Raw genomic sequence first — 25,162 nt, forward strand, 5'->3', positions numbered from 1 at the left:
GTGATCCACCCGCCTCGGCCTCCCAAAGTGCTGGGATTACAGGCGTGAGCCACCGCGCCCGGCCCCTACTATTTTTAAGTTGCTCTTTTCTCTATTCAACGTTCTCTGGGGTGCTGTAAACCTTGGACTACTTTTCAGAGTTCGGATGGCATTGATTATAACAGGTCTTTTTGTTTGTTTTTTGGATTTTTATCATTTTTGTTTCTGTGGCAGGATGGGCCCTTGGAGCTACCTACTCCATCATTTCTCTGACGTTACTTTGTCATTCTTAAACCAGTTTATCCTTAATGGCTTTAAAAATGGATTACTGTCAGGTACAAATGGACTGGAATGGGAAGCAAAATGTAGCAATAACTTCTGTAGTTGAAACATCTGGCAATATGAGGTCTCTGTAACTCTAGGGGGTGGAGGGCAGGTGGAGACAACTGGGGATAACACAGGATTGGAAAAGTGAGCTAATGCTGGAGAGAAAATGAACAAAAGTCCACAGTATGAACTGCAGGGTAGTTCTAATTATGGCATTCAGGAAAAACTATATCTTCACTATTCTCATTGTGAAAGCTAGATTTAGTTAATGATAGAAACAGGCTCTTAAGAACTTTTATTCTGGATGAAAACAGGACTAGGGTAACAAACTTTGCAGAAAAATAGTAAGATTGGAATGAGGAAAGAGAAAAACCAATGACAAGAAAAAAGCATTGCAATCCCTCACGGAAGAAAATACCATCGTGAGCAGCAGCAAATCACATATACGGGGTCTGTGGACTGGGTCTTTGTTAGGTTTTAAAACTGTGTTGTTAAACATATGTTTAATTTTTGCTTTTGCAGTGGTGAGTGAAAACACAATGGCCAGTTAACAATACTGTTCCCATGGAGTGAGGCTGTAGGGAAATGTAATACTTTCTAAAATTGTGTAAATATGAAAATACGGATCTGTAACTGTCTATATTTTTATAAATGAGGGAATATTGAGACTCTAATCAAATAGGCAAATGAAAAAATATGGCCCATTAATGCATTTGGGGAAATTTGCTTTAAATTTTTGTCTATAATAGGTAATACATTTACATAGTACAAAACTAAAATAATATAAACAATATATGTTGAGAACTCATCCCATTCTGACCCAAGGTGGCTTGTCTATACCAAAAGCCCATGTACCATATGTAATCTCTGTTGCTGTTTTGGTTTATTTGAGATGGAGTCTCATTCTGTTGCCCAGGCTGGGGTGCAGTGGCACAATCTCGACTCACTGCAACCTCTGCCTCTTGGGTTCAAGTGATTCTCCTGCCTCAGCCTCCTGAGTAGCTAGGATTACATATGTGCATCACCACACCTGGCTAATTCTGGCCTTTTTAGTAGAGACAAGGTTTCTTTTTTTTAATATACATAAACTTTTTTTTGTTTTGGGGTACATGTGCAGATCATGCAGGTTACATAGGTATACACGTGCCATGGTGGTGTTTGGCTGCATCCATCGCCCCATCACCTACATTAGGTATTTCTCCTAATGCTATCCCTCCCCAATCCCCCCACTCCATTATTCCTCCCCTAGCCCCCCAGGCCCTGGTGTGTGATGTTCCCCTCCCTGTGTCCAAGTGTTGTCATTGTTCAACACCCACTTATGAGTGAGAACATGCGGTGTTTGGTTTTTTGTTCTTGTGTCAATTTGCTGAGAATGATGGTTTCCAGTTTCATCCATGTCCCTGCAAAGGACATAAACTCATCCTTTTTATGGCTGCATAGTATTTCATGGGGTATATATGCCACATTTTCTTTATCCAGTCTATCAGTGATGGACATCTGGATTGGTTCCAACTCTTTGCTATTGTGAACAGTGCAACAATAAACATACATATGCATGTGTCTTTAGATTAGAATAATTTATAATCCTTTGGGTATATATACCCAGTAATGGGATTGTTGGGTCAAATGGCATGTCTATTTCTATACCTACAAGGTGTTAGGCCTCATGTTTAAATCTTTAATCTAATTTTTGTATAAGGTGTAAGGAAGGGATCCAGTTTCAGCTTTCTACCATATGGCTAGCCACTTTTCCCAACACCATTTATTAAATAGGGAATCCTTTCCCCATTGCTTGTTTTTATCAGGTCTGTCAAAGATCAGATGGTTGTAGTTGTGTGGCATTCCTTCTGAGGACTCTGTTCTGTTCCACTGGTGTGTATCTCTGTTTTGGTACCAGTACAATGCTGTTTTGATTACAGTAGGCTTGTAATATAGTTTGAAGTGAGGTAGCGTGATGCCTCCAGCTTCCCCCCCCCCCCCCCCCCCAAGGACCGTCTTAGCTGTGCAGGCTCTTTTTTGGTTCCATACGAATTTTAAGGTGGTTTTTTTCCAAATCTGTGAAGAAAGTCATTGGTAGCTTGCCGGGCATGGCACTGAATCTATAAATTACTTTGGGCAGTATGGCCATTTTCACAATATTGATTCTTCCAAACTATGAGCATGAAATGTTTTTCCATCTGTTTCTGTTCTCTCTTATTTCTTTGAGCAGTGGTTTGTAGTTCTCCTTGAAGAGGTCCTTCACATCCCTTGTTAGTTGTATTCCTAGATATTTGATTCTTTGTAGCAATTGTGAATGGGAGTTTACTCATGATTTGGCTCTCTGTCTATTATTGGTGTATAGGAATGCTTGCAATTTTTGCACATTGATTTTGTATCCAGAGACTTTGCTGAAGTTGCTTATCAGCTTAAGGAGATTTTAGGCTGAGACAGTGGGGTTTTCTAAATATGCAATTATGTCATCTGCAAACAGGGACAATTTGAAATCCTCTCTTCCTATTCAAATACCCTTTATTTCCTTCTCTTGCCTGAGGCCCTAGCCAGAACTTCCAATACCATGTTGGATAGGAGTGGTGAGAAAGGGCATCCTTTTCTTGTGCCAGTTTTCAAAGGGAATGCTTCCAGTTTTTGCCCATTCCGTATGACATTAGCTGTGGGTTTGTCACAGATAGCTCTTATTATTTTGAGATATTATCTATTGATACCTAGTATATTGAGAGTTTTTAGCATAAAGTGCTGTTGAATTTTGTCAAAGGCCTTCTCTGCATCTATTGAGATAATCGTGGTTTTTGTCTGTGGTTCTGTTTATGTGATGGATTACATTTATAGATTTGTGTATGTAGAACCAGCCTTGCATCCCTGGGATGTAGCCAACTTGATTGTGATGGAAAAGCTTTTGACATGCTGTTGGATTCAGTTTGCCAGTATTTTATTGAAGATTTTTGCATCATTGTTCCATCATGGATATTGGCCTGACATGTTCTTTTTTAGTTGTGTCTCTGCCAGGTTTTGGTATCAGGATGATGTTGGTCTCATAAAATGAGTTAGGGAGGAGTCCCTTTATTTCTGTTGTTTGGAATAGTTTCAGAAGGAATGGTACCAGCTCCTCTTTGTACCTGTGGTAGAATTTGGCTGTGAACCCATCTGGTCTTGGACTTTTTTTGGTTGGTAAGCTATTAATTTCTGCCTCAATTTCAGACCTTGTTATTGGTCTATTCAGGAATTCAACTTATTCCTGGTTTAGTCTTGGGAGGGTGTGAGTGTCCAGGAATTTATCCATTTCTTCTAGATTTACTGGCTTATTTGCATAGAGGTGTTCATAGTAATCTCTTATGGTAGTTTGTATTTCTGTGGGATCAGTGGTGATATCCCCTTTATCATTTTTTATTGCATCTATTGAATCTTCTCTTATTAGTCTGGCTAGTGGTCTATTTTGTTGACCTTTCCAAAAACTAGCTCCTGGATTTATTGTTTTTGAAGGGTTTTTTTTGTGTCTCTATGTCCTTCAGTTCTGCTTTGACCTTAGTTATTTCTTGCCTAGCTTTTGAATTTGATGTTGCTCCTCTAGTTCTTTTAATTGTGATGTTAGGATGTCAATTTTATATCTTTCCTCACTTCTCTGGTGGGTGTTTAGTACTATAAATTTCCCACTAGACACTCAATGTGTCCCAGACATTCTGGTATGTTGTGTCTTCATTCTCATTGGTTTCAAAGAGCATCTTTATTTCTGCCTTCATTTCATTATTTATCCAGTAGTCATTTGGGAGCAGGTTGTTTAATTTCCACGTAGTTGTGCGGTTTTGAGTGAGTTTCTTAATCCTGAGTTCTAATTTGATTGCACTATGGTCTGAGAGGCTGTTTTTTATGATTTCTGTTCTTTTGCATTTGCTGAGGAGTGTTTTACTTCTAATTATGTGGTTGATTTTAGAGTAAATGTGATGTTGTGCTGAGAATGTATGTTCTGTGGTTTGGGGGTGGAGAGTTCTTTAGATGTCCATTAAGTCTGCTTGGTCCAGATCTGAGTTCAAGTCCTGGATATCCTTGTTAATTCTCTGTATCGTTGCTGTGTTTAGTATTGACAGTGGGGTGTTAAAAGTCTCCCACTATTATTGTGTGGGAGTCTAAGTCTCTTTGTAGGTTATTAAGAGCTTGCTTTATGTACCTGGGTGCTCCTGTATTGGGTGCATATATATTTGGGATAGTTAGCTCTTCTTATTGCATTAATCCTTTTACCATTATGTAATGCCCTTCTTTGTCTCTTTTGATCTTTGTTGGCTTAAAGTCTGTTTTATGAGAAACTAGGATTGCATCCCCTGCTTTTTATTTTTTATTTTTTTTTTTGCTCTCCAATTGCTTGGTAAATCTTCCTCCATCCCTATGGAGGCTATGTTTGTTTTGAGCCTATGTTTGTTTATTTTGAGCCTGTGTTTGTCTTTGCACATGAGATGGGTTACCTGAATACAGGACACCAATGGGTCTTAACTTTTTATCCAATTTGCCAGTCTGTGTTTTTTGAATGGGGCATTTAGCCCATTTACATTTAAGGTTAATATTTTTACATGTGAATTTGATTCTGCCATTTTGATGCTAGCTGGTTGTTTTGCCCATTAGTTGATGCAGTTTCTTCAGTGTTGTTGTTCTTTACAGTTTGGTATGTTTTTGCAGTGGCTGGTACTGGTTGTTCCTTTCCATGTTTACTGCTTCCTTCAGGAGCTCTTGTAGGGCAGGCCTGGTGGTGACAAAATCTCTCAGCAGTTGCTTGTCCTTCAAAGGATTTTACTTCTCCTTCACTTATCTTAGTTTGGCTGAATATGATAATGAGTTCAAAATTCTTTTCTTTAGGATGTTTAATATTGGCCCCCACTCTCTTCTAGCTTGTAGGGTTTCTGTTAAGAGATCCCCTATGAGCTTGATGGGCTTCGCTTTGTGGGTAACCCGACCTTTCTCTCTGGCTGCTCTTAGCATTTTCTCCTTCATTTCAACCATGGTGAATCTGACAATGTGCCTTGGGGTTGCTCTTCTTGAGGAATATCTTTGTGGTGTTCTCTGTATTTCCTGGACTTGAATATTGGCCTGCCTTGCTAGGTTGGGGAAGTTTTCCTGGATAATACCTGAAGAGTGTTTTCCAACTTGGTTTCATTCTCCCCATCACTTTCAGGTATACCGATCAAATGTAGATTTGGTCTTTTCACATAATCCCATATTTCTTGGAGGCTTTGTTCACTTCTTTTCACTTTTTCTCTAATCTTGCCATCTCACTTTATTTCATTGAGTTGATCTTCAATCTATGACATCCTTTCTTCTGCTTGATTTGGCTATTGAAATGTGTATGCTTCATGAAGTTCTTGTGCTGTGTTTTTCAGCTCCATCATGTCATTTATGTTCTTCTCCATGCTGGTTAGCATTTCGTCAAACCTTTTTTCAAGGTTCTTAGCTTCCTTGCATTCGGTTAGAACATGCTCCTTTAGCTCAGAGGAGTTTGTTATTATCCACCTTCTGAAGCCAGCTTCTGTCAATTTGTCACACTCATTCTCCATCCACTTTTGTTCCCTTGCTGGTGAGGGGTTGTGATCCCTTGGAGGAGAAGAGGTGTTCTGCCTTTTGGCAATTTCAGCCTTTTTGTGCTGGTTCCTTCCCATCTTCGTGGATTTATCTACCTTTGGTCTTTGAAGTTGGTCACTTTCTGGTGGGGTGTCTGAGTGGACGTCCTTTCTGTTGATGTTGAAACTATTTCTTTCTGTTAGTTTTCCTTCAAACAGTCAGGTCCCTCTGCTTCAGGTCTGCTGTAGCTTGCTAGAGGTCCACTCCAGACCCTGCTTGCCTGGGAATCACCCATGGCGGCTGCAGAACAGCAAAGATTGCTGCCTGTTCCTTCCTCTGGTAGCTTTGTCCCAAAAGGATACCTGTGAGATGTCAGCCAGAGCTCTCCTGTATGATGTGTCTCCCAGATAGGATACACAGGGGGTCAGGGAACCACTTGAAGAGGGAGCCGGTCCCTTAATGGAGCTCAAGCACTTTGTTTGGGGGTCCATTGCTCCCTTCAGGGCTGCCAGGCAGGGATCTTTAAGTCTGCTGAAGTGGAACCCACAACTGCCCCTTTTCCCAGGTGGTCTGTCCCAGGAAGGTGGGGGCTTTGTAAGTCCCTGATGGGCTGTTTTTTTTCTGAGATGCCCTGCCCAACAAGAAGGGAATCTACTTAAGAGTCTGCCTACAGAGGTCTTGCTCAGCTGCCTTGCTGGGCTCTGCCCAGCTGCTGTGTAAACTTCTCAGTGGCTTTGTTTACACAGGCAATTTTGAAAGCACCTACCAGAGTCTTAGCAATGGTGGATTACCCTCCCCCCACTAAACTCGAATGTCCCAGGTCAAGCTCAGACTGCTGTGCTGGCTGCGAGAATTTCAAGCCAGTGGATCTTAGCTTGCCAGTCTTTGTTGGGGTGGGACCTGCCAAGCCAGCTCATTTGGCCCCCTGGCTTCAGCCCCCTTTTTCAGGGGTTCTGTCTCGCTGGCATTCCAGGAGCCACTCGACTAAAATAGACACCCAGTTTTGGGCTGGAAGCCTGGGGTGCTGGTGTTTTAAGCATAGGAGGAAATCTCCTGGTCTGCAGGTTGTGTAGACCATGGGAAAATCGCAGTATCTCAGCCAGAGTGCTGGAGTGTCTGGAAAAGTTCCTAATGGCTTCCCCTGGCCAGGGAGGAGAGTTCTCCAGCCCCTTGTGCCTCCTGGGTGAGGCTATGCCCCACCCTGCTTCAGCTTGCCCAATGTGGGCTGTTCCCACTGTCTAACCAGTCCCAGTGAGATGAACCTGGTACCTCAGTTGGAAATGCAGAGCTCACTCATCTTCTGGTGCACTCTCACTGGGAACTGCAGACTGGAGCTGTTCCTCTTCGGCCATGAGAGACAAGGTTTCACCGTCTTACTCAGGCTGGTCTTGAACTTCTGACCTCAAGTGATCTGTCTGCCTCATCCTCCCACAGTACTGGGATTACAAGGATGAGCTATTGTGCCTGGCTAGTGTTAGTATTTTTGTGTATACCTTCAATGGGTCTTTGTGCATGTGGAAAATTCAAGAAGCATATATTTAAGTTAAAACCTAACAGTAATGCATACTTTCCTATGTAAAAGTATGATTTTTCTCAATTGAATCTTTAATTGCAACTTAAAGTACAAAGTTTTGAACATCAATGACATTACTGAACAACAAAACATAACCAAAGACAAAAGATATACAAATGAGTTTTTTCTTTCTTTTTTTTTTTTTGAGATGGAGTTTGGCTCTTATTGCCCAAGCTAGAGTGCAGTGGCACAATCTTGTCTCACTGCAACCTCTGTCTCCTAGATTCAAGCAAGTCTCCTGCCTCAGCCTCCAGAGTAGCTGGGATTACAGGCATGTGCCACCACACCCAGCTAATGTTTTGTATTTTTAGTAGAAACAGGGTTTCACCAAGTTAGCTAGGTTGGTCTCAGATTCCTGACCTCAGGTAATCCACCTGCTTCAGCCTCCCAAAGACCTGGGATTACAGGTGTGAGCCACTGTGCTCAGCCTACAAATGAGCTTTTTCTAATGCATTAAAATGTACACCCTTCCATCTGGTTTATGAGTGTAGTAAGGCGAGTTTCGATTGGGTGCGGTGGCTGACACCTGTAATCTCAGCACTTTCGGGGGCCAAGGCAGGTGAATCATGAGGTAAGGGTTTCAAGACCAGCCTGGCCAAGATGGTGACCCCATCTCTACTAAAAATACAAAAATTAGCCAGGCATGGTGGTGTGCATCTGTAATTCCAGCTACTAAGGAGGCTAAGGCAGAGAATTCCTTGAACCCAGGAGGCAGAGGTTGCAATGAGCCAAGACCATGCCACTGCACTCCAGCCTGGGCAACAGAGCGAGACTCTGTCTCAAAAAAAAAAATTAAAAAGAAACGGGCCAGGCGTGGTGGCTCACACCTGTAATCCCAGCACTTTGGGATGCTGAGGCCGGTGGATCACGAGGTCAAGAGATTGAGACCATCCTGATCAACATGGTGAAACCCCGTCTCTACTAAAAATACAAAAAATTCGCTGGGCATGGTGGTGTGTGCCTGTAATCCCAGCTACTCAGGAGGCTGAGGCAGGAGAATTGCTTGAACCCAGGAGGCAGAGATTGCGGTGAGCCGAGATCATGCCATTGCACTCCAGCCTGGGTAACGAGCGAAACTCCGTCTCAAAAAAAAAGAGAAGAGTTTCTAGGTGAGTGAGTCTATGGATTTTCCATGGTATTATCTGTATTTTTAAAATAAATTAATTATCTGTATTTTTAAAATAAAAACAATCACACCTAGACACATCGTATTCAAACTGCAGTAAATTCAAAATAAAGAGAAAATTTTGCAGCCAAAATTTTGGATGGGGAGACACAATACATACAAAGAAAGATGTATGAGAATTATACACCACCTCTCATTGGAAACTATGCAAACCGGAATACAAACAGTATAGAAAGAAAAAAAAAGTCAACACATAATTCCATACCCAGAAAATATATCCCTCAAAAATGAAGACATCATAATGAAAATTTTTTAAGACAAAAACAAAAACAGAAGATTCCGTACCAGCCAACCAGCAGTACAAGAAACATTAAAGGAAGTTCTTCAAACAGAAAGGATGCTATATAAAATTTGGTAAACATGCAAAGAAATGAAGATTTCCAGAAGCAGTTAAGAACTTAAGAAGTTTTAATTGTGCTGAAAGACACTTGACTCCCTAAAGAAAAAATAACAGCAATGTACTTGGCTTTATACTATATGCAAAAGACAAATGCTTGACAATGATTGGACAAAAGTTTGAAAGAAGAAATTGGAAGTGTACAGTTGTACAAGTAAAGTAGTAAATATTCAAAATCTCAGGAATCACCACTAAAAAACTTACTGATGTAACTAAACACCTGTTTCCCAAAAACCTATTGAAATAAAATAGCATATATTATTTAAAGACAAGCTGTCATTACTACAGATATATATTGTAAATTCTATGGTAAACACTAAAACAATTATGAAAAGAGGTACAGGTTGAATACACCAATCTGAATATCCAAATGCTGCAAAATCAATATTTTTGAGTGCTGACATGACAATTCAAAGGAAATGTCCATGCGAGTGTTTTGGATTTCAGATGTTCAGATTGGGAATACTCAACTGATAACTACAATACAACTACTACAAAATCTGAAACAATCTGAACACTTCCAAACATTTTGGGTGAGGGATATTCAACCACTATAAATAAGCTAAGTGTGGACACAATATGAAATCATTTTTAAAAATTAGCAAAAATGTGTAACAAGAAAAAAAAGGAACAAAGAAGATAACCAAAATTAGATTTATCTCTGACCATATCAATAACTAAATGATATATAAATGACATAAACATACCAATTATAACAAATTGTCAGATTGGAGAATAAGGTAACAATAATCAAAATAAAGCTGGAGTGGCTGTACTATTAGGCAAACACTAGTAAAAGGCTGTAGTGGTGATATTAAAAGCAAACGAAGTAGACATCAAAACAAGGATTATTACCAGAAATAAGAGGAAGATTAAATAATAGATACCTGCACCGAAAAGACATAAAATTAAATATGTATACAGAAAACAACAGAGCTTCAAAATATACTAAGCCAAAACTGGTAAGACAAAGACTAAACAACCCACAATTACAGTTGGAGACTTCACTATCATTAACCAATAAAACAAATGGGAAGAAAATCAGTAAGTCATGATCAAATCTTGCCACGATGGGGTTGGGGGGCGGGGGGTGAAAAAACTAAGGATACAGATACAGAAAACCTCAACCACACTATTAATCAACACCACTTAACTGACATTTATAGAATACTTTATCCCAACACAAAAGAATACACATTCTTTTCAAGGGCTCATAAAACATATACTTAGGTGGCTCATACTCTGGGCCATGTAATTCACTGCATCAATTTAAAAGAATTGAAAAAAATATATAAAAAGAATTGAAATCACACAAGATATATTCTCACATCACAACAAAATTAAATGAGAATCAATAACAAAACAATCTCAGGAAAATCCCCCAATACCCATGGAAATCAAGTAACCCATCGGTCGTGGGGGGAGGGGAGGGGTAACCTATGAGTTACAAGAGAAAAGGGAAAATAATTTAAATCAAATAAAAAGTTACATATCAGAACTTATAGAATGCCACTAAGGCAACATTTAGGGAAAAATTTAGAGCATTAAATGCTTATATTGGAAGACAAGGAGCTTACATCAATTATCTAAGCTTTTTTAGGCTTAATAAACTTTAAAAGAAAAGCTGAGTGCAGTGGCTCACACCTGTAATCCCAGCATTTGAAGGAGGCCAAGGCAGGAGAATTGCTTTAGCCCAGGAGTTTGAGACCAGCCTGGGTGACAGAGAGAGCCCCTGTCTGTGAAAAAAGGAGAGAAAGAAAAACCCCTAAGCAAGAAGGAAGAAAACAACAAAAATGGAAGCAGAAATCCATGAAACTAAAAGGAGAACACTAGTGAAAAAACATAAGTAAAATTTGAACAAGAAAACAAAGCAGAAATTACCAACTGTAGGACTGAAAGAAGGATATAATTGCAAATCCTAATGACAGGCCAGGCACGTTGATTCATGCCTGTAAACCCAGCAGTTTGGGAGGCTGAGGCAGGTGGATCACTTGAGGTCAGGAGTTCAAGAACAGCCTGGCCAACATGGCAAAACCCCATCTCTACCAAAAATACAAAAATTAGCTGGGTGTTTTGGCAGGTGCCAGTAATCTCACCTATCCAGGAGGCTGAGGCCGGAGAATCACTTGAACCTGGGAGACAGAGGTTACAGTTAGTACAAGATCTTGCCACTCCACTCCAGCCTGGTAGACAAAAAAAAAAAAAAAGGAAAAAAATACATATCCTAATGAGATTAAAATAACAAGGGAATATTATGAACAACTTTATGCCATACATGACAACTTAGATGAAATAGACAACTTCTTTAAAGGAGAAAACTATGAAAACTCATTCAAGAAGAAATAGACATCCTGAATATTCCTCTACCTATTGATGACACTGCACTGAATTCAAGTTAAAACACTCCAGAGCACCACCACCAGGCCTAGGACTCTTATATGTACCAAACATTTAAAGGGAAAAAAACTACCAATTCTACACAAACATTTTATGGAAAAAGAAGAAAATAAAGAGGAGAGAAACACTTCCCAACTCATTTTATAAGGCTAGTGTTACCTTGTTACCAAAATTACAAAAATATATTACATGAAGACAACAGATTAATATGTCTCATAAACATAGACACAAAATTTCTCAACAAATACCAGCAAGTAGAATATATGAAAAGAATACTACATCAAGATTAAGTAGGTTTATCTCAGGAATGCAATGTTGTTGAAACATTTTAAAATGGATATAATTCATTATATTAATAGATTAAAGAAGGAAAATTATTCAGTCATCTTAGTAGATGCACAAAAAGCTCTTAGAAAAACAAGAAACAAAAACCATATTGGAAAAGAAGAAATAACTGTCTCTATTTGCATACAACATGATTATAAGGAATCTATGAAAAAGTTACCAGAACTTATAAGTCAGTTTCAAAAGGTCCTGGGATGCAATGTTAATATACAATGTTAATCTAGATAAGTTGCATTTCTATATACTAGTATAAATAGAAACTTACAATAAAACAAAATTTTCAGGAAATTTTTAAGTACAAGTCTAACAAAACATAGGCAATATCTGTGTACTGAAAAATAAAAATCACTGATAAAATAAAAGACCTAAATAAGCAAAGAGATATGCCATGTTCATTGGAAGACTCAAGAAGTCAAATCTTCCAACACACTTCCCATCAAAAGCCCTGCAAATATTCTTTAAAAGAATCAACAAGATGATTCAACTTACATGAAAAAGCAAAAGAACTAGAATAGCTAAAGCAATTTTGAAAAAGCAAAGCTAGAAGACTCATGCTACCTGATTTAGAGACTTACTGTAAAGCTATGTTAGTAATCAAGAACAACTGGCTATGTATGGTGAAAAGACGTAACGATCAACAAGTTAGAATAAAGAGTTCAGAAATAAACCCACTCATATATAGTCAATTGACTTTTGACACAGAAAGTCAATTCAATGGAGAAAAGATCATCTTTTTAAACAAATGGTGTTGGCATAACTGAACATCCATAGTTTTAAGATGAATAAACACGTTTTATATCACATACAAGTATTAAAAATGGATCATCTATATGTAAAACCTAAACTTATAAAATTAAAAGAAAACATAGGAAAAAGTCTTTGAGACCTTGGATTAGGCAAAGGTTTCTTAGATATGACATCAAAAGCATGAAACACCAAATTATGATAAACTAGACTTAATAAAAATTTTAAACTTCTCTTAAGCACAGACTCAGTGAAAAAATCTTTGCAAATCACATACCTGATAAAGGACTCATATCAATAATATACAAAGAACCCACAAAACTCAAAACAAGCAACACAATTAAAAACAAAATGGGCAAAGTATTTAGACTTTACCAAAGATATTATAATGGAAAATAAGCACATCAAAAGCATGTTTAGAAAAATGCAAACTAAAAACAAAATGAGATATTACTATACCAGAATGGCTAAAATTAAGAGAGACCAACCATTATACATTTTGATGAAACTGTGAAGAAAATGTATAAACTGCTGGTGAAAACGTAAAACAGCACAACCACTTTGGAAAAGAGTGGAAGTTCCTTAAAAAGTTAAACACAATGTTTGGGGTGATGGACATCCCAGCTACACCAATTTGATCATTACACGTTATACACGTATATTGAAATACCACATGTACCCCTCCAAATTTGTATAACTGTGATAAATAAAAATACAACATTAAAAATACAAGTTTTATATATATACTTACCATATGATCTAGTTATTCAATTCCTAGCTATTTATTCAAGATAAAATAGTTATATATGGAATACATATATATTTCTAGACTATACATATGTATCTCCATACAAATACTTGTATACAAACAAGTGTTCATAGTATGTCATAACATTTATAATAAATAGCCAAAAGCTTGAAAACAACTCAAATCCCCATCAGTAGATGGATTTTTTTAAAATTGTGGTATGTCTACACAATTGCAAGTAATGTTCAGTAATGAAGAATTAATTCTATACAGGCAACAAGGATGAATCTCTTCTGCAAGAAAAAAAGTATATGCTCTATGGTTTTCATTTGTTAGAACTGTAGAAAATGCAAGCTACTGTACGGTGACAGCAGATCAGTGGTTGCTTGGGGACTGGGAAGGAGTAGGATGGAGATTAAAAGGGATATATGAGGTGACTTTGAAGAATGATGGATATGTTTGCTATCTCAATTGTGGTGAGAGTTTCAAAGATACATATTAAAACTTTAAAAATCAAACACTTTAAATATCTATAGCTTATTGTATGTTAATTATACCTCAAAACTTAAAAGGGGGAGGGGACAAAGAGAAGAGAAATATGGGTATAAATTGCTGAAAGGCTCACCAACTTAGAGTTTTCAAGTGAATGGCTTTCCTAAAACCTGCATTTTTAAAAAAAATTATCATTTCTGAGTCAGGGCCCCAGGCTGGAGTGCAGTGCAACATTACACTGTAGCCTCAGCCTCCTGGGCTCTAGCAATCCTCACACTTCAGCCACTCAGCCTGTAGCTGGGACTATAGGTCCACACCACCACCATGCCCAGCTGATTTTTTAAAAAATCTTTTTGTAGAGACGGGGGTCTCACTATGTTGCCCAGGCTGGTTTTGAACTCCGGAGCCCAAGCCATTCTCCCACCTCTCCCTCCAAAAGTGCTAGAATTACAGGCATGAGCCACCATGCCTAGAAAAAGCTGCATATTTTTAAAGAAATATGATTTTTGTGGGGGAACTATCAAGTAAATACTTTCAGATAAGACCTAAAAGGGATGCCTTCCTCAAGTGGATTGCAAAATTACAGTTGGAAGAGGTACATTAGTTAGGTTACAACTGCTAGGTTAAAGCTTCAAACATGGCTGTTCTTTTTCAACATTTAATTTTTCAGAATTGGCTTTTCAATCATCAAACAAGAAATATTTAAAAATTAGTGGCATCGAGGTCAGAAATGTAATCAAGGAAACAGGAAATACAAAACATACCTCTTAAGAGATCGGGGTGTCCAATCTTTTGGCTTCCCTGGGCCACACTGGAAGAATAATTGTCTTGGGCCACACATAAAATAGCTGATGAGCTTTAAAATTTTGCAAAAAGTCCCATGTTTTTAAAATTTTATGAATTTGTGTTAGGCCACTTCAAAGCTGTCCTGGGCTGCAGGTCAGACAAGCTTGCCTTAGATTACTGACTTATTACAAGAAAAGCCTGAATAGAAATGGAGCAAAAGCCTTCCTAGGCAAATCTGGTACTTTTTGAAGGATTTTCCATTCTTACATTTGTACTTCATTCACGTGAAATGGGATGCATGCTCTACAGAATGTAAACTTAGGGGTTCTGACATTGCAATGCAATTCACACAGACAGCATTTAAGAGCAGCTTTAAAGTCAGCAAGATAAACCTGAGTTCAAACTGTAGTTGTGGCATTTACTACTGACTTTGGGAAGTTACTTAAGCCTGTAAAACCCAAGTTTGCTTACATCAAAAAAAAAAAAAAAAAGAGAGATTAACATTCACAGAACTGCAGATTAACTACACATTGGACATATACCTCATTGCTTCATATATGGTCCTAATTTTCTATAAAAAATGTTCTTGTGTCATCTTATGTCAATTGAAACATTTGTTTTTAAAGCTAAAAGATTTGAGAAGTGCTGAACTGAGATAATTCATATCTGTAGTAAGTATGCATCTCAGAAGCAAGGTTTCCGAGAAACTAAAATTTCCTTAGACCAGGGAATGGCAAACTTCCTAAAAATGGCCAGACAGTAATGTTTTAGGTCTTATGGGCCACAGATGTTCTCTGTAGCATATTCTTTTTCTTATAACTTTTTTAAAATTTAAAATCTCAGCTCTTGTGTTGTACAAAAATAGGACACAGTCTAGATTTGGCCAGGAGGCTATAGTTACTGATCCCTTTCTTAGAAATTTCTAATAAAAATTAGCAGAAATCTAATAATAGTGACATCTATGTTGAAAATAAGTTAACACTATACAGCCCTTCTATATGCCAGACATATAGTTTTAACCCTTACAACAGAAATAAAAGATATCATCAAACATGGAAAACACAAGCAAACTGAGGAATAGAGAAGTCAAGCATTTTGTCTGCAGTGATGCAATTAGCAAATGGCTGCACTAAACAAGAAAGTAATTCTACCTTTTTTTTTTTTTTTAGATGGAATTTCACTCTTGTTGCCCAGGCTGGAGTGGACAAGACTGCAATGGTGTAATTTTGGCTCACCACAACCTCCACCTCCTAGGTTCAAGCGATTCTGCTGCCTCACCCAAGTAGCTGGGATTACAGGCACCCACCACCACACCTGGCTAACTTTATGTATTTTTAGTAGAGATGGGGTTTCACCATGTTGGCCAGACTGGTCTCGAACTCCTAACCTCAGGTGATCCACCCACCTTGGCCTCCCAAAGTGCTGGGATTACAGGTGTGAGCAACTGTATCCAGCCGGCTTTTTCAAGATGGGTTCTCACTGTCACCCAGGCTGGAATGCAGTGGTGCAGTTATAGCTTCAAACTTCTAGGTTCAAGTAATCCTCTCACCTCAGCCTCTTGAGTAGTTGAGACTATAGGTGTGAGCCCCTGTGCCTGGCTGAGAGTCTGCTTTATATTATACTCTACTGCTTTGTTACCAATATCCTGACTTGGTCTCTAACACAAGTTTGTCCTCAAATGCCTTGGTCTTCTCAAGAAGCAGTAGAGGGATGAGGTTTGAGAACTTTGTGTCAAACTACCTCTGAGAATGTTAAGAAGAGAATGAGAGGTAAATAAAGTAAAGCAATGCTAATCAATGGCCTCAGTGACACAGGCTAGGAGAGCTCCGCAACACTTCACAAGAAACCATTCCTTCACATTAACTGTACTAGTATCTGCAAGAAACACTGAGTAGAAGGCTCTCATCTGAATATACCATCTATCTCTGGGTATTTCTATCAGATACTTTTCTTCATGGTCCTACTGGAACATTTTATTTGGTTTAAAGGGTGAATACCCTGAGAATGCGAAAAATTATGTTTGGGATACTATGCCATTCAAAAATAATCTCTGGCATCAGTCATCCAATACTCCCATTCACTCCTTCCTAGAAAGATAGAACCCCCAAGTTCTAGATGGATGCACATCCACCTTCCCCAGTAAATATATGAATGATACTGGGAGACAAATTTCTGATTCTTGGAGAATGAAGATGCAACACAGAATGCTGGTAAGGCTAGAAAGAAAAACACTATGATATTAAGAACTGGAAATAAAAGTAGGAACTCATTAATTCTACCCTTCTACTTCTCTTCCTATCTATATACTTTTTTTCACTCCTTCATCCCCCAGTGTTTTTAAAAAAAAAAAAAAAAAAAAAAGCACATCTGTTACAGCTATTACCCACATCTTGATGTCTAACTACCATCCCTCAATCACAGGAATCCGAGTTCCCAAAGATATGGCAAATTCCATGGATGGGGCAAGACGAGTACAAGATGAGCCTGGAACATTGTATTGTGTCAGAGTAAAGATGTGCTTAAATTTATTTTAAAATACATGATGGACAAACGGGACAGAAGAGAAACTTCCTTAGAGTAGAACAACAATCTAAAGTGTTGAAGGAATGATGAAGGTTAAATATATGACCCTTTTGCACCATCAGAGTGATCAGTGATTCAGGCCAGACTTACAGAATGCTTAAACTAGTGGAGGAAAATGGACTGAAAAACAAGCTATTTACAGAGTCAGGAAGTATCTCCCCACAAATTGCCTTTGTTATTATGAATCACAAAGAAAAAATAATTTCACAATGGAAAAACCCAGCACCACCATCCCCAATAAAGTGTTCCAAGTTGTTACCTTTATAGGTACAAATATTACGTGCTGCACATCACTTACCGAGTCCTCATGGAAAAATGTGTAGTTAAATCCAATTATAAGGGAACCTCAGGCAAATCCAAATTAAGAGACATTCTACAAAATAATCTCAAAAATATCAAGGTCATTAAAAACAATGAAAGAGGTAGCAATTTTGATTAAAGGAGTCTAAAAGCAATGTGTAATCTTTGGACTCGAGCAGAAAAAAATCAGCATATTATTGGGATAAACTAAGATTTAAATAAAGTCTGTAGGTTACATACTGTTATGTATCAATAATAAACTTTCTTTCTGGATGCAGTGGCTCACACCTGTAATCCTAGCATTTTGGAAGGCTGAGGTAGGAGGATCACTTAAGCCCAGGAATTTGACACTAGCTTAGGCAACATAGCAAGAGCCCATCTCTATAAAAATTTTAAAAATTAGGTGGGCATGGTGGTCTGTGCCTGCAGGCACTTGGGAGGCTGAGGCAGGAGGATTGCCTGCCCCCAGGAGTTAGAGGCTGCGGTGAGCTATAATCACCCCTCTGTACTCAGCCTAGGCAACAGAATGAGACCCTGTCTCTCAATAAATAAATAACTGGAATGTTACACTGTAGGTAAGTAGACATCCTTGTTCTTAGGAAAGCACACAAGTATTTTGTGTAAGGAGAAAGATGTCTGTAACATATTCATATGGCAAAACTCTATGTATAAATACATATTGAGAGAATAATTCAAAGATGTTAACAACGGTTAATCTGGATAAGGACTATATGGGAGATTTTATATAACTTCTATAATTTTTCTGAAAGTTTTATTTCAAAGTAAGTTTAAAGAAATATTAAAATATACATAAGATAAAATCCCATTATTTAGAGAGAACTATAGTAAAGACCTATTCGTCTACACGTTTTAACAAAATAGGATCACATAAAAATCTTATTTTCTTTTTCAAGTTAATATATTCTGAACATCTTCCAACATCCACAGCTAAAAATTTACCTTCTCCCATTCGATGTTTGCATAGTGTGCCACTGGATTGGTAAACCACAAAATACTTCAGAAATCTATATCTGTTTGCTACTGAAACTGATGCACCAACCATCCTTTTAATATACCTCCATGGCAGACATAAATTTACTTCTGAAGGCAAAAGATTCATCTCTGGGGATATATTCCTTAATTTTAAACCTACATACCATATAAAATAATCTATGAGTCCTTAGCTACAGGAAATTTTTAGTAATTTTATTCATTTTCCAAAGCTTCACAGCTTTTAGTGAAAATAATGATCACTAAGTATAAAAATGGCAATTACAGGAATAATAACCCAAAACTCTCCCTGGCCAAAAAACCAGTTAGCATATGGCAAATATCCTTCCACATATTATCTTCAGGCATATATTCACATTGAAAGGTGATCATTTATAGTAACTAGATCTTACCGAGAGAGCCACAGCTCTGTTTCTCCCCTAAATACAAATTCTATTCTTGTTGATGGTTCTATGTCATCTTGATGGATTTGTTAGAAAGATCCCCTTCCACTCTCAATACTTTTATAGGGTTTACCACTAGCATGGACTCTCCAAAAACTTGAAGGTATGCATTCAGACAGAAGTTGGTAACACACTTCTCATTTCTAAGGCTTTTTGCCAATATGGACTTTCTGATGATATGTAAGACGTGAACGGTGACGGAAGTCCTTATCACATATGTCACATTTGTATGGTTTTTCTCCAGTGTGGACTCTCTGATGGGCTAGAAGACGTACACTCTGACTGAAGCCTTTACCACACTCTTTACATTTAAAGAGTTTTTCCCTGGTGTGAACACCCAGATGGACTCGAAGATTTGAGGGAAGACTGAAGGCCTTACCACACTCCTCACATATATGGGGTTTCTCTCCCGTGTGGACCCTCTGATGATGGCGAAGATTCAAGCTCCTACCAAAACCTTTTCCACACTCTCCACATTTGTAAGGTTTTTCTCCAGTATGGCCTCTCTGATGGTATATAAACTGCGAACTGTATCTAAAGCCCTTTCCACACACATCACATTTGTATGGCTTTTCCCCCGTGTGGACTCTCTGATGGGATTGAAGACCAGAGGACTGACTGAAGCCCTTACCACAGACACCACATTTGTATGGCTTCTCTCCAGTATGGACTCTTTGATGTACCCGAAAATCTATGGCCTGACTGAAGCTTTTATCACACTGCTCACATTTATAGGGTTTCTCTCCTGAGTGAACTCTTTGATGCGCATGAAGATTTGATCTCCAACTAAAGCCCTTGCCGCATTCCTCACATTTATACGGTTTTTCTCCCGTGTGAATTACTTGGTGTAGTTTAAGATTTGAACTGTAACTGAAGTCCTTACCACACACATCACATCTGTATGGTTTCTCTCCAGTGTGGACTCTCTGATGGGTTTGAAGCTTTGAGGACTGACTGAAGCCCTTCCCACACGTTTCACATTTGAATCGTTTCTCCCCAGTGTGGACATTCTGATGGACTTGAAGATTTGAAGCCTGACTAAAGCCCTTACCACACTCCTTACATTTATAGGGTTTCTCTCCCGTGTGAACTCTGAAATGAATATGCAGATCTGTATTACGTGTAAAGCCTTTCCCACACGCCTCACATTTGTATGGCTTCTCTCCAGTGTGGACTCTCCGATGGCATATTAATGGTGAATTGTGGCTGAAGCCCTTACCACACACATCACATTTGTAGGGTTTCTCCCCAGTGTGGACTCTCTGATGGATGTGAAAATGTGCAGCCTGAGTGAAGCCTTTACCACACTCCTCACATTTATAGGGTTTCTCACCCCTGTGGACCCTCTGGTGAACACGGAGATTAACACTCCAGCCAAAGCCCTTACCACACTCTTCACATTTGTATGGTTTTTCTTCAGTGTGGACTCTCTGATGGCACTGAAAATTTGAACTTTGACTAAAGCATTTACCACATTCCTCGCATTTATAGGGTTTCTCTCCAGTATGAGTTCTGTAATGAATGATAAGACCCGTGCTGCTACTGAATCCCTTGCCACAGCTGTCGCATCGATAGGACTTCTCTCCTGTATGATCAGATTGATAAAAATGGAAAGAGCTCTTATTGAAGCAACCACCAGATCCATAATATCTATTTAGTTTCTCTCCCTGGTGAATTCTCTGATGAGTTTGCAGATGTGAGCTTTGACTGAGGTATTTTTCTCCTGTGTAAACATTCTGATGAAGGGGAAGCCCTGGGCTATAACTGAAGCCCATTCCACACTCACCACATGGATGAGGTTTCTCTCCTAAGGGTAATTTCTGATTGAAGCCATCACTAATGATTTTGCCACATTCATTACCTTTGCAGGGTTTTGGTTCTGTGTCAGTTTTAATATGCTCATGACATGATGATTTCTTCATTAAGTCTTCATGTATATGCAGGTTATTTTTCACATCAATTTGCTTACTTCTACTCTGAATCTGTGACTCACTCAGATATGTATTCCTACAAGAATGCTGGGTTCTTCCAAATAGAAACTCCTGATTTTCAATATAAATAGAGCTATCTCCTTTAGGGTTCATTATATTGTTCTCATTTTCAGAAACCTGAATAGAGTCACCTTGTACTAACTGGGAACTCTTCCCCTGTAGACACCTGGTTAATTCATTTGCAACCTGTTTCCAGATTTGCCAGCAGGACAGCTCTTGATTTGAAAGGTATTTTAATGCAAATTTTTGGAGAGTCTCCATCTTATTTTGATGCTTGCTGCCTATTAAAAAAAAAAAAGTAATATTTAGAGATGAGGGCAAGTAAACACTTTCTTCAGAAATAGAATTTCACACATAGGCCATAGGAGAAAGCCTTAATAAACCAGGGGAAAGGTGACCTTGTCCTTACAGTATCACGTATTCTTTTGTCATGTTTTTCATACAGGTGTAAGCAAAGAGTGGGGTCAACAGGTTCCGATTCACTAAGTATAAATATAATCCATTTAGAGTAGTAAGTCTAACAGTTTAATATGAGAGCTAAAAGCTGAAATCAGGTGGCTGCAGGGCAACAAAAAGACAGTCCACATTCCAACCTGCATAACATCAATTAACAAACTACATAACTCTTGCTCAGTAGGCTTATGACAAGTGGGATTCAAATAACTAGTTATGTTAGGAAAGTTCAGACTGTAGGCATAAAATAGTATTTTAGATCCTGATAGAAATTATTTTCCAACAGGAAATTTGGAAAAGCAGTTGAACTAGTAAGATGATTATTCTAAAGCCTGGCAGAAATTCAAGTCTCTGGACAAGAAGTGGAAAACAGTTTATCTTGTATAACTAGGAGAGAAGTTCAGAGAGCAAAGAAGTAGAGCATAGTGCAAACTCTCAAAGTCAACACGGAAGACTAAGAGAGGAAGAGGTATGTTCAGCTTGGAAAGTTTCCTCCCAGGAAGCAGGGAGCCTTGCTTGTTCTCTCACTCCCTTCAGGTCTCTGCTCAAATGTTACTTTATCTGTGATGCCTTCCATAACACATGATGCAAAAGTAAATCCACGGTACCACCATATACCTTTTTTTTTTCTGAAACGGAGTTTCACTCTGTCACCCAGGCTGGAGTGCAGTGGTGCAATCTCAGCTCACTGCAACCTCCGCCTCCCGGCTTCAAGAGATTTTCCTCCTTAGCTTTCCGAGTAGTGCGGATTACTGGCTCATGCCACTACACCCAGCTAATTTTTGTATTTTTAGCAGAGACAGGGTTTTGCCATGTTGGCCAGGTTGGTCTCGAACTCCTGACCTCAAGTGATCCCCCCACCTCGGCCTCCCAAAGTGCTGGGATTACAGGTGTGAGCCACTGCGCCCAGCCCACCATACACCTTTGACTCTTCCCAGTTCCCTTACTCTGCTTGACTTTTTCCCACTGTACTTATTATTTGATTTACTATATACTTTCCTTTTTTTTTTCCCTTTGTGTCTTAGACCCACTAGAATGTAATGGTCATGAAAAAAACACACGTTTTGTTTTCTTCATTGCTTTATCCCCACTGTAACAAGGGTTTTCAAATTGTTGTGATGCAACAGTGCACCATGAAACCCAGTATGTAACTTGTGACAAAAAAAAAAAAAAAACAGAGTAAGAGAACATGCTTAGAATATTCCAAGCAATAAGCGCACCACTATAGGAAATACTTGTTTTAGTTTGTAAACATACACATAAATATGAGCATATTTATGCTCAGTCAAGATGTAAAATTATACTTAAGTTGAGGGTAGTGGTTAGAAATGTATGAAAGACCTCGGCTGGTGGTTTACCAAGTCCTTAATCAAATAATTTGCTTAAATGGAATGTTACATTCTAATAATACAAACTGAAAATAAAAATATCAATAGGTATCTACACATTTCTGGATATGGCAGGCTGAGTAATAACCCCCCACCCTGAAAAGATGTCTACATCCTGAACCCACAAACGTGGGTATGTTAACGTACATGGCAAAAAGGAATTTACAGGCCAGGCCTGGTGGCTCACACCTATAATCCCAGCACTTTGGGAGGCCGAGGATCACTTGAGGTCAGGAGTTTGAGACCAGTCTGGCCAACATGGTGAAACCCCATCTCCACTAACAAAAAATACTAAAAATTAGCCTGGCATGATGGTGGGCATGTGTAATCCTAGCTACTAGGGAAGCTGAGACATGAGAATCACTTGAACCCAGGAGGTGGAGGTTGCAATGAGCCAAGATCGTGCCACTGCCCTTCAGCCTAGACAAGAGAGGAAGACTCTGTCTTTAAAAAAAAAAAAAAAAAAAAAGAATTTACAGATATGATTAAATGAAAGCTCTCAAGATAAAAAGATTATCCTGGATTAACCAGTGGGCCCAAAGTAATCACAAGTCCTTATAAAAAGGGAAGCAAGAGGGAACTCTCCCAGATTTCGCCCCATGCATCTCTTCCTTTTGCTCATTCCAATGTGTATCTTTTTTGCTATAATAAAACTCTAAGTCTAGTACCTTCCTGAGTTCTGACATTCATTCTAACAAATTATCATGGGAACCCCCAAATTTGTAGCTACTTGGTCAGAAGTGACCAAAATTATCTGGGAATCCCTAAACTTAGAGCTGATATAGACAGCAGTCTTATGGAAGACTATGCCCTTAATCTGAAAGTCTGGCCTAACTTCAGGTGTTTGCTGTCATAAGTCACTGCAACCAAAAAAGTGCTTCTCACATTTCCTGTGCTAGCAGCTCAGATTAATACATGTGGATGCAAATTACACTGGAAAACTGAATTCGAAATTCTGGAATTTTCTTTTCCTAATTAGGACTCACCTCAACTCCACCGGTATGTCAGTGCCTTTGGACTTCTGGAAATGTCCAATTCAAAACTCTAAAGAACTACTCTATGTAGGTTATGTAACTGTTTAGGTATTGGAGGGAAGGGAACATGGAAAAGTGGGAAGTCACTTGTATGGATGAGGCAGTTTTCACCAATGAGTAAAGCCAACTTGAAACTCATACAAGGAAAATGATGAGCTGTACTACCTGCCATATTGGCACTGATAATTTTTGATAGTGTAGTTATATATTCCAACAACTATGAATAGCTTTTGTTTTCTAAGGTTAGGTTTGAATCTTTACATATCCAAAAATGTCTTAGAAATTAAGAGTTATGTTAGAGATTCACTGGAAGACAATTCCCAAGTAATTAATTAATCACACTAGTGTGCTCTCAACCAATGAGCTAACTCCGAGTAATAGGAATGTAAGGTCTACTTGTCTCCATTCTCTGTAAGCTTTTTGTTAAGAACTCTTATAAAAACAAACCGTTTGGCTTGGCACAGTGGCTCATGCCAGTAATCCCAGCACTTTGGGAGACCAAGACGGGTGAATCACAAGGTCATGAGTTTGAGACCAGCCTGGCCAACATGGTGAAACCCCATCTCTACTAAAAATACAAAAATTAGCCAGGCATGGTGGCAGGTGCCTGTAATCCCAGCTACTCAGGAGGCTGAAGCAGGAAAATTGTTTGAACCCAGGAGGCAAAGGTTGCAGTGAGCCAAGATCATGCACTCCAGCCTGGGCAACACAGTGAGACTCCATCTCGGGGAGGAGCTCTTTAATATGTGTTCCTCTGATTTATGAAGAAAGTTTTAGAATATTACTTGTACATGGAGCATGGTTGCAAAATCCTGAAACATGTTGAAGGCATCAAAGAAAAACCTTTGAGATAGGGTGGCAGAAAATGCTACAAGATTTATTAAAAGAAGGACTTTGTCTATTATGCAAAAATGAAAAGTGACAATACCTAGGATAATTCCCGAGGTAAAGTGAAGCAAGTATCTTAACATTTCTAAACACATCAAAGGAATTTACGGATATGATTAAATGTAGACGTAAAAAGGGAGATGAACCAAAAAAGATGAATTATATCCATCAACTACTCACAGAATTCAGGGCCTCGTCTATCATGTTAATAGATAAGCTTCCCTGTTTTGTTTCTGGGTTAGGGAGAACATATAAATTTACATCATCTTGGAATACCTAATTTTTAATTTTGTGTGTGTGAGAGACAAGGTCTCACTATTGTTCAAGTTGGTCTCAAATTCCTGGGCTCACTTGATCCTCCTGCCTCAGCCTCCCAAGTAGCTGGGACTACAAGTACATGCTAATATACCTAGCTAATTTTTTTTTAATTTTTTTTTTTTTTTTTTTTTTTTTTTTTTTTTTTTGAGGCGAAGTTTCGCTCGTTACCCAGGCTGGAGTGCAATGGCGCGATCACGGCTCACCGCAACCTCCGCCTCCTGGGTTCAGGCAATTCTCCTGC

General features: G+C 38.7%; 1 protein-coding gene across 10 annotated transcripts in view; it reads right to left on the reverse strand.

Moving 5' to 3' along the window:
- Positions 1-586: 586 nt before the first annotated feature.
- The window catches only part of ZNF227 (zinc finger protein 227), a 46,979-nt gene continuing 22,403 nt past the window's right edge, over positions 587-25,162 (reverse strand). For all 10 annotated transcript variants that reach the window (XM_012446577.2, XM_012446576.2, XM_012446578.3 and 7 more), the window contains one exon: positions 587-21,121. In XM_012446577.2, the coding sequence (XP_012302000.1) occupies positions 18,993-21,121 (2,129 nt within the window). In that variant the 3' untranslated portion in view covers positions 587-18,992. The remainder of the gene's footprint in view (positions 21,122-25,162) is intronic.

Source organism: Aotus nancymaae, unplaced genomic scaffold, assembly GCF_030222135.1.
Source record: "Aotus nancymaae isolate 86718 unplaced genomic scaffold, 86718_ANA_hifiasm-v0.15.2.pri h1tg000028l, whole genome shotgun sequence".
Taxonomy (NCBI): domain Eukaryota; kingdom Metazoa; phylum Chordata; class Mammalia; order Primates; family Aotidae; genus Aotus; species Aotus nancymaae.